Source organism: Triticum aestivum, chromosome 3D (assembly GCF_018294505.1).
Source record: "Triticum aestivum cultivar Chinese Spring chromosome 3D, IWGSC CS RefSeq v2.1, whole genome shotgun sequence".
Classification (NCBI taxonomy): domain Eukaryota; kingdom Viridiplantae; phylum Streptophyta; class Magnoliopsida; order Poales; family Poaceae; genus Triticum; species Triticum aestivum.
This window is the reverse complement of record NC_057802.1, coordinates 27,536,070-27,550,476: the sequence shown is the minus strand read 5'-3', so window position 1 is coordinate 27,550,476 and position 14,407 is coordinate 27,536,070. Positions and strand designations below refer to the sequence as shown.

The window sequence follows — 14,407 nt, the reverse complement described above, 5'->3', positions numbered from 1 at the left end:
AAAAATTGCGTGTACAGTATCACCTCATGCGACCAAGATCAGTACTACAATGTTTTGAACTGAAAGTTAAGTCTTGGAGTATCACCTCATACGACCATGTTGGAGTATATCATTTCTTTGCTTTCCAAATAGTCCAAAGAGAATTAGTCAGACAAGGGGAATAGAGTTCTTGGTATCATAACTAGTGGTTATCTACTTCCTTCGCAAAGAAAATCACTAAAAGTAATTATCTAAACGCTCTTATATTTCTTTACATAGTAGGGAGTAGTAGTTTAGTAGTACCTCTGTGACGGTGGCCTGAACTTGATTGAGGAGAATGTCAGCTCTACTATACTAGCTAAGTGTGAGGCGAATCAAACTGAATAATAGAAGTCGCAGGCAAAAAAAAAAGAAAAGAGTGAACATCATCTTCAAAATGGCCGCATCTTCTACAGACTCAGTATGGTTTCAGGTTACAGGCAGCTCTAACTGCAGACGGTAGGCCATAATGTCGACTGTTGACCAGTTTAAAACTGCGATAGACAATCTTAGTAGTGCAAACACCCCTGTAGGAGTGTGCTTCCAAATAAATAACTGCCTAGCACAGCCATGTAAAATAAGATAGGTCTACTTCCCTCGCTTCGGTATTAGAATTCATCTTGTCACATTACAAACTTACTCAACGAAGGCACATGTTCAGCAATTTCTTCCACATGATGTGTGTACACTGCCGACCACATTGATGGAACGCGACAAACTCAGTAGGGACTAGGGACAACAGCAGCCCTTGACTACTTCACCTGCAGAGAACAAAATTGCTAATCTGTTAGTAAATATAGATACATGCAGAACCTGATATGCCTATGCAGCATACATGGTTATAAAAAGCCTATGAGCAATATGTGTGTGCAAGCTCGTAAAACGTAACAGATATCATACTCTTCGCTATATCTCCTAGGATTAGAAATGACAGCAAAGTACGCCATTGAAGCCTTTTGACAATGTAAATTATTCAGGTGGAATAGTTGAATCCTACTAACTTTGTGTTTTCAGCTAACTGACTTTGGCAAAACCAAGGGAGAACTCTAGGCATGGCCAAACAGGTACAAGCAGGTAATATCAATTAACAGCGACACCACTATATGCAACATGTGGATATCATTTGCGACCCAAAAGGGATAGTCATTTTGCCTTTGGCATCACCATCGGTTTTAATTTGTGTGTGTGCTATTGACATGCATGAATCCCTATAGCCAAATGGGAAATAACTCATGGGATGCAGGACGCATTCGCTGGCAGACAGATATTTTCTTCTGCTCTGTTAGAAAGAAGACTCAGCGCGATCTCCGAAGACTGGAGAAAGCTGGAAAGGCTGCTCAGCTAGAGAAGGTTATTTTTCTTCTTCTGATAATCTCTATAACTTTTCTATTATACATTGATTACATTCACATGTTCTACATCTTCCTGCTATCAGTCAGAGTGCTGAAAGCGAACTAAAGGAAAGTCTGAGGAAAGGTGTCTACGGTGACATTTATAACTACCCCTTCAATCAGTTTGATACTATTAATATCCTTGACATGGAAAAAGATTATGTGGATCCTGAGATAGAAGAGGAAGAAGTAAGCACAGTACAGAATATGAGACATAAGCCAATACAGGAAGGTGAGATAGAGTGTGCTGAATGTGCTGATATCGAGATGGATGAAATGGAAGATATGGAATACTTTGAAGGCTTCGGTGGTGAAGATGGTCAACAACTCAACATTTCACTTGCTTCTACTGATTTAATTGGGCACGTTATAGAGCGCTCTGACCTGTGAAGATTTTCTTTTTCTGTGTTCCCTCGATAATGTAAAGAAGTTTTACATTCTCTGAATTATGGGGCTTGAAAATGCCATTATGATTTGTTTAATATGTTCATGATGCCGAAATATTAATTTGGACAAAATGGTTATTCGGCATACTAGTGCGAACTACAAATCTAACCTCCATAAAAATATAAAATGATTGGAGATGAAGATGATGGTTTCGATGAGCCAGTAGCCAAGAAGCCCAAGGGACCATGCTCTGATTTAAGGTCATAGGTTGGGCGGAAGTTATCACCTATTTTCGATGGGCCAGTAGATGGCTTCGATAAACCACTTGTTTCAGTATGAATATTCTTGATGACATGATACACTATGTCGCCTAAAAGCATAGATAAAAATCAAACACATCTGATTGGTTTGACACATATTTGGTGTCAAAGTGGGGAATCTGTATTATGCTTCTCTCTTCATCTACATTGTTCTTCACTGGAGAAGTTTCCCCAAAGCATGCATTTGGGGCATAATTAGCTTTTCTTTTCGAAATGCTACTAATGTCTTGCTTTCAGCTAGCTGACTCTGAAACAGCAAAACCAAGGAGAATTCTAGGCATGGCCAAAGAGGCACAAGCAGGTAATATTAACAGCACCAACACTATATGCAACATCTAGATACCATTTACAACCCCAAAGAGACAGTCATTTTGCTTTGGCATTACCCTCATTTAAAATTTGTGTTGTGCTATTGACATGAAACAATCTCTATAGCCGAGTCAGCAATAGTTTTTGGGATGCACGCTGCCTGTGTTCACAGCCAGATATTTCCATAAAAAAACCAAACAATCGATATCTCACAAACTATATCTTGAAGATGTTGTTACCTTTAGGACCATTCCAGCATATTACCACATGAGACCAGACAGCCATCCTACATATCTTGCAGCATTTCAGCTCCACCGTATCCATCGGGAATGGCTAAGATCGTTCCGGAAAACACTAATGTTTAGCTACCTTGTAATGACAGCTTTAGCTCATAAGAAAACTGCCTATAATTTATCCAACATATCAAGCATACAAATAAAAACATGACCAAACTAATAAATTCAAGAAACAACAGTTATTTTGGTATTCAACTGTAAATGAATCTAGCCTACTAGAGACAAGAAATCCAATTTATTTTTGTGTGGTATACAAGTGTACTAGTCACTTGCTGCAGGGGCCGCCTTCAACAGGTGACCAAAAAACTATTATTCAGAAAATATAGACTCAACAAAAGTTATTATTAGGGAGATAACATTAATAGCAAGATCAAAACAGATAGTACTCAAGACAGAAAAGTATAACTAGCTTAGACAACCCAAGACACCAATTGAGTTATTCATTTGACATTTGATTTGGTGTCTCTGAAGAGCAAAGATAAAAACGCAATACTACTACAAGTTTGTCTAACTAGTAAATTAAAGGAACAATTGCTGGACACTGGGGAGGCACAACAAAGGCATTCCATCAACCATGTATATAGAACATTACTGGATTTGGTTACTACCACAATACAAGGACTAAGGATGAGCATTCACCTGGTCCATAGAAACTTGTGAAAGGATGACAGTTATTGGCATAACGGCTTTGATGAAGCTTCCTGGATTGCATTGACATCACTTGAAGCATGTAGACATTGGTGTCCAGAAATAAAAACATTACACCATTATCCTCATCATACCCCAGTATTTCCACCTTTCTCATCGATGATTCCTCAACCTGAGAAGGGAGCCCAAGAATACTATCAATGTCAAGGGTCTTCTGCAGGAACCATGTGGCACCACCTTGACAACTGACCTTCCTCTGCCACATTTCGAATCTACCATGAGACAATATGGCAAGACCAAGATCACCATCCTCTAACTGGATTATCTGATGCGTGGTGGAATAATTCAGTCCTCGAGGCCCCTTGATCAAAGCAAGACTCTGGCTATCCAAATCAAACTCAATTATGTCGTCTGCGAGCTCATCCAAATCCAAATAATTTGATTCGGCACTCACACTCTTAGATGACCAGTAAAGGACATTACCAACAAGGATCCCACGATTACAATGAACAAACTCACATCGATCCGTTGTTGAGATCAGATCGCCCCATAGTCCAGTCTCCGAGGAGTATACGCAAGCGATGGGTGGACCATCGCTTTGTGAGCCTTGGCACGGGGCCATCAAGACCAAATTAAAGGGCCTCGAGTGGCAGCTGCCGTGCATATGGCCCTGGTCGGCGGCAGCGCAGAGCACAGCCCCATAGAAGTACCATGACATTTCAAACGCTTCTGGAACGTCGATGCGGCGATGCTCGCTGGTGATTGGGTCCCATACAATGAACCCGTCTGACTCCAGGAGGAGGACGAGGCCGTGGCGGCAACCGAGCACTTCGGCCTTCCGGAAGCTGCGGATCTGACGGCGTGCGTCGAACCTCTCGGGAGGGACGCGGTCGGGAGGGTCCAGGATGGAGGTGAACACGATGTCGTAGAAGTCGGGCTCAAAGAAGCCGAGGAGGGGCGGCTTGCGGTGGTGGGCAGAGAAGCTGCTGAGGAACCGGGGGTCGGTGGCGACGCGTTGCCAGCGTTTGCAGACGGCGGAAGCGCGCGGGAGGGAGGACGGCTGAGGCGGGAGGCGCAGGAGGATCTCCCGGAGCATATCGTCGTCGTCCGGCAGGGCGGCAGGCGCAGCCGCCGAGGTGCCGCGGCGGCGGCGGCGGCGTGTAACTCCGGAGCCCTCCTCGCTCGAGTGGTGGAGCCGCGTGGTGCGGCGGCCGGCGCCCTCGTCGCTCGCGTGGAGTTGGGGGTTGAGCCGCGGGCTGCGGCGGTGGGTCACCCCGGAGCCCTCCTCACCCACGCGGATTTGGGGGTTGAGACGCGAGCTGCGCCGGCGGGTCGCTCCGGCGCCCTTGCCACTCACGGGGATCTGAGGGTTGAGCCGCGGGCTGCGGCGGAGGGCTATGCTGGAGCCATCCTCGGTGGTGTGATTTTGGGAGAGGAGCCGCGGGCTGCGGCGGACAGCCATTCCGGCGGGCTGCTCATTGGCCGGGATCTGGGGATGGAGACGTGGGCTGCGGCGGCGGGTCATCTCCGCGCCGTGGAACTGGAATGGAGACCCCGCCTGGACCTAGCTAGGGTTAGACAGCACAGGGGTAATTCCGAAAATAAAACGTACTCCACCACCTCGCTGACCAGTATACTGGGAAGAAAATTCCTACAATGAACCCATCTGGTTTGAGATAAATTTGCAACCTTTTGTTTTTAGACATGCTTTAGAAGTAACAAACTGACATGGGGAAGATAATCGATCAAAGACAAACAAATGTGAAGTAATTTAACACTTGCACGCTTTAGAAAACTTTGATTGAAGTCACTTCAACAAAATCGTTTCTTTTCACGGGGTCATACGAATAATTATTCTCTCGTCGCAACTGCCATTTATCTTAAAAGCCAGAATTATTCTACGTCTCAAACCAAATGCTCATCAAAGTAACTATGTAATTAAAGGTACATTACTTAATTAATATACACTCGTCTTCATCCGCAAAAAAAAACTATTTAAAGGCAAGGAAGAAGAATGTAGGCATCAAAAGGGGAGAATGGAGGAACAAGTGAACTCCATGTGGACGCGGCGTTTTGTTCAAAGACGCTCCAAGGTGTTGTTGGTGTGGTCCTTAGAGATGAGAAAGGGGATTTCATTGCAGGTGTCAAATGGAAAGATTGATCATGTATCAGATGCAGCAACTTGGAATCAATAACTTGGTGTTTGAGTCAGATTGCATGGAGGGTTTACGGCATCAGGCGATGCGGCAATTTATGCGGATTGCAAGGTTCTAGTTATTGGTTATACTTTGGTTTCTTTTGTTCACTGCCCTAGGGAGGTAAATCGTGTCTCCCATGAATTAGCCAGGTCTGCGGTCTCGATCTCACCTTTGATGTGGATGGTGGACGATGTAACAGTGTTTTTATTTTATAAAGTTACTCAAGTTTCAAAAGAAATATGTTAATAGAATGGCACATAATTAATCGGGAAACCTGCACAAATATGGTATCTATCGGATGGTCGGGTGTTGGCGATAGCGATGTCTAGAACATGCTCGAGCTCCGGTGGTACTTGCCCTCTCCTAACTCCATATCATAGATGCCCCCCCCTCCGACAATGCTTTCGTCTCGTCTCTGTCATCGGGTTAGCAGTCGCCGCCACCGTGATTCACTGTCGCCATGGAAACAACCGGCCGAGCATGTAGAGAGAGAGAGAGAGAAAGAGAAAGAGATGTTTGTTTCAGTTGTAACTCGATATGTTTAACCAGCTGATTGGTCTAGCTAGCGTCAATCTCTTACCATTACTCTCAATCCATGTTAGCATGACAACCATGCCCCACCAATTAGAAAATGGCATGAACTCTGGGTTAAATCCTGTAGTCCCATAGCAGTATTGAAATTCTGAGCTGAAATTCACATAGGATTTAAGGGTGCTCGACAAATATGCGATGCAATTTGCATAGTTGGTCTAGGTCAGTTTCGTAGCTAGGGTTTGGCCGGGCGTCATATCTTCTCCGACGTTGATGGCGGCACCAGCCAATAAGGGTGTGGTTCTCTCCCGGATGTGATGGTCTCCATGGCAGTGGGCGACAGATATGGAAGCTATGGTCTACTCGCGGGTCATGCCCAGCCGGCGAGATCTGGGTGGTGGGGAAGGGTCGGTGAGGCCGCGACAATGACCGACCTCATGTCTTTTGTCCTCCGGGTCCGCCTACGTCTCGGCGGTATCTCCTCTAGCGAAACTCGAGGGCCATGAAGGTTGCTTTGGGGTGAATCGCCGGTGATGGCTACCTCCTCGGATGATGGTGGCATCGGCGACCTACCGGGCGTGGTGACTTCCAACAAGGGTTTTATGGAAGATGGAGAGAGCAGATCTGACCCTCTCCTTCGACGACGTCGGGCGGAGTCGTAGGATTTGCACCAACGAGCAAGGTGGGGTTCTCCAGCCCATGAGCCACAAAGTTTCGGCCTCATTGTTCTGCGGCGGGTCGCCCAATCGGCTCACAACGCTACTTCAGCTTCGCTGAATTTGGTTTGTGGGGTTGCTTGTCTTTGCAGCGACGGTGGTTGGCAAGGAGCGTGAGTGCAAGGGCCTCCTAGGTCTGAGTTGTTAAATTTCTTCAGATCTTTTGTGTAAAGTTTGGAGGATACCCGTGATTATGGGTCCTCGGGTGTGTCTGTGTGTGCACTTTGTATAAATTTTGCAATGAACACGTAGATATTTCGCAAAAAAAAGGACTGAAGCTTGCGGCTGCTGAGGGACTCAAGCTCGTCTGGATGTGGGTGTATGCAAAATACACTAATTAACCAGAGGAACAGAAGGCAAGACCCTGATGCCATGTTGTTTTTTCTACCGTTATTTCTTGGTTTGCCGATAATACACTGAAGAAACATACTCCCTCTGATCCATATTATTTGTCGCTCAAATAAAATGTATCTAGCATTGAAATACGTCCGCATACATCCGTATGAGTGACAAGTAATATGAATCGAAGGGAGTAGCACTTTTCAAACGTCAAGACTTTATGCTTCACCAAAAAGAAGTCATTTTGCCCTTGTATCGCCATCATTTTAATTATTGTACTGTACTATATATATGCAGCAGCAGCCCAATAAACCAACTGCAGAACCTGATGATGCAAGGGCCATCGAAGGCAGCAGCACTCTTTGTTTGGTTTCCCAGTATGTATTTTAGCTTCTGATGGTAGACCAATCAGCTGAATAGACAAGTTTGTGTTTATGTTTTATTAGGAAATTGGCTTCTATAATGAATGATACGCACACTCGTGCGCATTCGAGAAAAAATTCGAGAAAAAGAAGTTTGGTATATGCAAGCTCCCAGTACTTGTTTCCTAGTGTCCAGTAACTGCCACTAGTTTCAGTAAAGCAGATAACTAGTACTTGCTCCGACGTTCCTTTCCTACAACATCCATACCTTTATTTCTGGCATATAAGGATAATATTGATCCTGTGTGTTTTTTGTTTCAGTTGTGCGGATATGGCACAATGTTAACCAACAAGTACCGTGATAAGTATGACTTTTTTTTAGTTTAAAGCAGTCAATTACTGTGTGTCCATAAAACCAGAAGAAGTAGTAAAAAATGATAAATGTAATTTGTAGCAGCAGTTGGTTTTTGTGGATATAAGACACAGTATGCAGTATGCAGAAGAAAATGAGCTTGTTTTTTCTCAATGTTCAGTGATGATTGACCAAGTAAGAAATGTACCCCAAAACATTCCTGGCTTAAGAGAAGATCTGCCAGGCACAACCATGTAAAAAGGACACAATGGAACCTGACTCCAGTTATAACTTGGGGAAGCCGAACTTTCCTTGATTACATATTACTCCCTCCGTCGCATAATGTAAGACGTCTTTTGACACTAGTAGCGTCAAAAAGTGTCTTACATTATGGGATAAAGTGAGTAAAAAGCATCTTGTTACATTAGAAACTTAGTTAACCAAGGCACAGAAAATACATAGGAGCTCTTGGGTGCTCCACACCCCTATATGAATATTAAACTAAAAAATAAAAAAATCTGAAATTTGGGGATATCAAACTGGATTCTCAATCTACTCCCGTGTGAAATTTCGTGAAAAAATACCGAAAAACGTATCCGTGGCGAAGGAAATATTGTCCGAACAAAAATCCATTCAAACAGTTTTTTTTCTATACATAGGATTTTTTTGTCTTTTTTGCCACGAATATATTTCCTGCTATTTTTTTTTACAAAATTTCACACGGGAATAGATCGGAACCCAGGTTTGATATGCCAAAATCTCATATTTCTTTTTCAAATTTCTCGGTTTTTTTTGAATTTAATGTTCGTATAGGGGTATGGAGCACCCGGGTGCTACAAATCCGCTTCCACCAAGGCACACAGTAACTTCTTTCACAGAACAGATATAAACACTGCCGACCACATTGATGCAACGCGACAAAGTCGTGAGAACTGCAGCAGGCATTTCTTCACCTAAAGATACAAAATGCCAATCCGTTAGTAAAGAGAAATACTGGCAAAATCTCATAGTAGCAACCATGCAACATAGATGGTTAATAAAAGTATGTGAATAAGTTGTGTGTGCAAACTCGTAAAATGTGTCATGTGCAATATTCCCAACTATATTTCCTAGGATTACAAGGGACAACAAGGTAAACCATTGAAGCCTTTGACACTGAAATCTATTGGGGGTGGGATAGTTGAATGCTACTAATGTCTTGCTTTCAGCATGTCAACTCTTAAGCAACCAAAACAAGTTAGGGAGAACTCTAGGCATGACAAAGATTTTCTCCAAACTCCTGGCTAACAGACTCGCCCCCATCCTTGATGACATTATTTCCAGAAGCCAGAGTGCCTTCGTAAGAACACTAGTACAAAACAGGGCTTTCGTCACAGGGCAATATTCACATTAGTCTCGGTTCAGTCATGAACCGGGACTAACGTGAGCATTGGTCCCGGTTCATGCGGCTAAGGCATTAGTCCCGGTTCACTTGGGCCCTTTAGTCCCGGTTGGTGCCACAAACCGGGACTAAAGGGTGCGATGCCCATTAGTACCGGTTGGTGGCACCAACCGGTACTAATGGGCTTTGAGACATTAGTACCGGTTCATGGCACGAACCGGTACTAAAGGTCCCATCAAACTCTACCCCCCCCCCCCCCCCCCGGACCGCCTTTTCAGTTTTAGAAAAAACAAAAGAAAATGATGGAAATGTCAAAAAAAATAAAATAAAATAAGTTTCCCATGTGATATGTGGTCTAGTTGTTGGGAAAATTAACAAATATGAATTTCGACTTTATTTGCAAAATCTCTCTGGAATTTCTTAAAATGGGCATAACTTTTGCATACGAACTCGGATGAAAAAGTTTTTTATATCAAACATTTTCAAAATCCTCAAAAACATTTTCAGAATCCTCAAAAACCTAACAGAAAATCCTCAAAAACCTAACAGAAACCTGACATTTTCAAAATCCTCTCTGGAACCCCGTTAAACATTTTCAAAATCCTCAAAAACCTAACAGAAAAAAAGATACGGGGCTTTTAAGATCTGGAGAGGCAAAAAATTCAAATTGTGGTCAAACTGTGGTCAAACAATGGTCAAACTAATTATTCTAGAACATTAGTGTTACTAAATAATTATTTCAGTTTTTTTGAATTTTGGTCAAATCTGGTCAAACTATGGTCAAACATTGGTCAAACAATGGTCAAACTAATTATTCCAGAAATATTAGTGTTACTAAATAATTATTGTTTTTTAAAACAATAGTTTCAAACTCAAACAGTGAAATGTGTCACTTCATGCTCAAGCTAAATTCCTGAGGGTTAATAGAATTGACATCTTATTATTGTCAGGAAAACAACAAGTGCAGACTTGGAAACGAGGGAGAATAAAACTCAAAAGTTAAGCGTGCTCAGGCTGGAGTAGTGAGAGGATGGGTGACCGTCCGGGAAGTTAGATGATTTGGAATGATGAGGGGTGATTAGAGATTAGAGGATAAATTGAGGGGTGATTAGGGGTGGTGATTAGAGATTAGAGGTTAAAATAATTCAGAAATTTAAAAAATCAAAAAAAAATTTCAAAAAAATCGCAAAAAAAAATTTCAAAAAAAAATATCATAAAATTTCCGGTTGGTAACACCAACCGGGACTAAAGATGGAGCTCCAGGCTGCGTCCACGTGAACGGCCTTTAGTCCCGGTTCGTGTAAGAACCGAGACTAAAGGGGGGAGGCATTAGTAACGACGGCCCTTACCAACCGGGACTAAAGCCCCCTTTTCTACTAGTGGAAAGAGATACATCCACAACAACTTCCTCTTTGTGCAGAACATCATCAAGGAGCTACACGAATCCAAGACCACAAGCCTGTTCCTCAAACTGGACATATCCAAGGCCTTCGACTATGTCAACTGGGCATTTCTCCTCGAGACCTTGGACCACATGGGTTTTGGACAATGCTGGCATGACTGGATGGATTTGCATGTCTCTCAGCTCCTCAACTTGAAGCGTCCTTCTCAACGGTTGCCTGGGCTCTGCTTTTACCCACAGGCAAGGCCTTCGGCAAGGGGATTCACTTTCGCCTATGCTATTCATCCTGGCCATTGACCCTCTGCACCACTTGATCCGTGTAGCGGCTGACACGGGCGTCCTCCAGCCAGTTCGCGCAAGAGCGGCGCACTACCAGATCTCCCTCCAATGATGCTAGCATCTTCCCCAACCCCAACAAGGATGAGCTCAACGCGATCAATTCCGTCCTTGGATGTTTCGGGAACGCTTCTGGACTGATCACTAACATCTTAAAGACATAGATCTTTCCCATCATCTGCAACGATATTGACCTGCCTGACCTTATCACAGTGTTTCCGGCAAAACTTGCTTCCTTCCCCGGAAAATATCTGGGTCTCCCTCTTCATTTCCGTCGGCTACGTAAGATCCACCTTCAACCTCTGACCGACAAGGTCCATTGAAGACTAAAATAATTTCCTACTGGACAATAACCAAAATACAATATATAATATTAGTTCATAATTATTAATTCAAATATGCATATTTCATACATCAAATCACTAGATATATAAGAATGAGTTCCCACATCAATGTGCGGGATATATCTAGTAATTGATATGTAACAGTGAATTTTCTACTATTTAATTATAGCAGCCAGTCTATTCTCATCCATAGCAACGCATGCATATTTAGCTGATATTAGTTTTTTTTTTCAACATCAACTTTGACTAATTTTATAGAATTTTTTATCAACATCTAGGATACTAAATCAATGCCAACATATTCATCATGAGATAATGTTCATACAGTATATATTGAGTATTGTAGATATAAACAGTTTTCTTTATAAATTTTGTCAAAGTTTATGAAGCTTGACTTTTGAGAAACCAATGCACACTGTATTATGAAACTGAGTGAGTAACACAGGTAGATTTATTAATTCAAAATGGTTATAATACCATTTGAAAATTATGAGTGAATAACTTTTTAGTAAAAGGTTGAATTTTCAAGCAAAAAATACTAGATCAATTAAATTGAAAAAGACATGAGCTCCATTATGAGAGGTTACATAACAATTTTCAAAGTTTTTCTAGCTCCAAATTTTGCATCTCATGTTCTGTTTTTAATAATAATATTGCTCCAAAATTTTCAAAGTTTTTCTAGCTCCAAATTATGAGAGATTACACAACTTTTTAGTAGGGGATTATTCGACATGTATGCTATGTTTTTAAAATCCTTTTAGCGATATTTGCTGGGTTTTTTAAACAGGGTTTTGTTTTTCCTATTACCGATCCTCTGGCTCACTGCACTGGGGGGCCCACTACAAGCCCGTGACGAGTGGTTTGGTAGGTTGTGGGTGTTGGGCTTACTTTCTGATTGCGAGTGGTCCCCTTCATGCGCCATGAATTTAGAACCTCCAATGTCGAGGCTCACAAACTTGCAAAGCATGCCTTAACGCTGGGTACTGGTCGCCATGCTTGGTTTGGTCAGTCCGGAGATCTTGTTTTCGTCCCTGTAAACCTCGTGACGGATGAATAAAAAGCTTTGTGGGTTTGCCTAAAAAAAAAAAACTACCGCCGACGAGAGGTCCGGCGCATCCTGTGGCGGCGGCGATGTCGACCCTCTCCCGAAACCTTCCGTTTGCACGCCATTGATCTTCCCTACTTCCGAAGCAGCAGAGCTTGTTCAGCTAGTCTTTGCTTGATCTCTTCATGAGCATCAGTTTCTGAAGCACACCATTTTTTACCAGTGAGTGGGCGATGAGCGCCTCCTCGGATACCATTACTAACAACAGATTGCCAACTACTCCCTCCGTCCCATAATATAAGAGCGTTTTTGACACTAGTGTAGTACCAAAAACACTATTATGGAACGGAGGGAGTATCACTTTACCACGGGAACGCAAATTGAGCACCATATACAATAGGCATTACTGCAGCCTGCCAAGTCTGAAGCATTTTCAGAATCAGCGTAATAATTTTTCTAGATTTGCAGCCTCAGGTAGCCTGGAGATGAAACAAATGGCGACCTAGGGCCATCATTAGAATCTAAAAGCTTCATATTAACACCTTCACCCTTTTGCCACAATTCAGAGATTGTTACTTTGGCCACAGTCCGAAGCAAATTCTGTAGTGAACTCCAAGAAATCTGATACAGGTTGCACAGACTTGGCTTTGGTTTCACTCCTTTCTCATCACTTTATTTAAACCCATGATTTTCTACTCCCATCTCCGCGTCCAGGAGATGAAGCTCTTCACTGTCATGTTTTCCTACCTCCTCCTTCTTGGCCTCTATACACCACCAAGCCTGTCAGACAGTCCACCTCTTCAAGATATGTGCCCTATGGCGCCTCAGGATGAAAGGAAGCTGTTCATGAACGGCTACCTCTGCAAGCACCCGAGCACCATTCTGGCTTCCGATTTCAAGACATTGCTTCTCAACCATGCCGGGAAACTAGACAACATGGTCCGGTCATCGGCGAACATCGTCACCGCTGCCGAGTTCCCTGGCCTCAACACCCTTGGCATGTCGATGGCACGCACCGACATCGACTCCTACGGGATAGTGCTTCCCCACTCTCACCCAAGGGCGTCGGAGATGATGTTTGTCCATGATGGCAGCGTGCTGGCCGGTTTCTTTGACACCACCGGTAAGCTGTTTCAGAAGAGATTATGTGAGGGGGATGTTTTCATCTTTCCCCGTGGTCTTGTTCACTTCATCATGAACTATGGTCTCCGTCTTGCCACGACGTTCTCGGTGCTCAACAGTCAGAACCCTGGTGTGGTTGGAATCACCCACGCGATGTTTGCGCCAGATTCAGATGTAGCTGAGGGGCTGGTGGCAAGAATGATGAAGTTCAGAGAGATGGAAATCTCTGACAACAAGACTACTGATTTTCCATGGACTTCCTGATTAGTTATGTAACTAATCAAGATAGTGGATCTAATTATTATGAAATTTACCCGCAGATGATGATTTCCACGTTTCAATCTTGTCATGTATTTGGACAGAATCTCAGTCTAGTAATGTTCTATACTCAATGATGTAAATACCATGTGATGTAGCTGATTAATATCTGTAGGAAACTAGGAATTATATAAAGATCAGAATCGCGACGCATAGATTGGGACCATAGCCTTCTATCTGTTTACCTTACAGGTTGGTTGTTTAGCCTGAACCCTGTCGTGATAATAATAATGATCCTGGACGCTATGCATTATCTCTCCATGGTGTTGTTTCTATCTCATTAGTGTCGCACATGCACAACCAAGTTTTGGAACCTTATGTAAGCTGTGACATGAGATTTTTGTCAAGCGACAGCAAGCCAGTCTCTTTGGTTCAGCATCACCAAGGTTGACATCCTCTGGACTGTATGTATCGTAGCCTTGCTTTTCCTTTTGCTTTACTCAGTGGAATTCTATACCGTTCTTTTAGTATTGTTATCTTTTGCTCCTTGCAGTTGTGGTGGTCCCTTTCTTTTCCCTTCCTTCTTTTGAAAGTGAAGCTTATTTTTTATTCTCTCTTCACTGAAAGTTTGATTCATAGGTATATACCTATG

At 43.0% G+C, this 14,407-nt stretch overlaps 2 protein-coding genes across 5 annotated transcripts; one reads left to right on the top strand and one right to left on the bottom strand.

Annotated features, from left to right (window-relative positions):
* Positions 1-382: 382 nt before the first annotated feature.
* LOC123077063 (uncharacterized) lies at positions 383-4,977 on the bottom strand. 4 transcript variants are annotated; one of them, XR_006436359.1, is made up of 3 exons: positions 3,361-4,977; positions 2,665-2,794; positions 383-779 (listed from the first exon to the last, which is right to left on the bottom strand). XR_006436359.1 is itself a non-coding variant. In XM_044499263.1 (3 exons), exons 1-2 carry the CDS (start codon positions 4,892-4,894, stop codon positions 2,712-2,714), a joined length of 1,581 nt encoding a protein of 526 aa, XP_044355198.1. In that variant the 5' UTR covers positions 4,895-4,977; the 3' UTR covers positions 383-779; positions 2,665-2,711. The 4 variants fall into 4 exon arrangements, 2 of the variants coding, with proteins under 2 accessions (XP_044355198.1, XP_044355199.1); XR_006436358.1 differs by having other exon boundaries at positions 2,665-2,790; XM_044499263.1 differs by having other exon boundaries at positions 2,665-2,758.
* Positions 4,978-13,092: 8,115 nt separating this feature from the next.
* On the top strand, positions 13,093-13,968 carry LOC123073901 (germin-like protein 11-1). The gene has a single exon (XM_044496900.1). It carries the CDS (start codon positions 13,093-13,095, stop codon positions 13,759-13,761), a length of 669 nt encoding a protein of 222 aa, XP_044352835.1. The 3' UTR covers positions 13,762-13,968.
* The last annotated feature ends 439 nt before the right edge of the window (positions 13,969-14,407 follow it).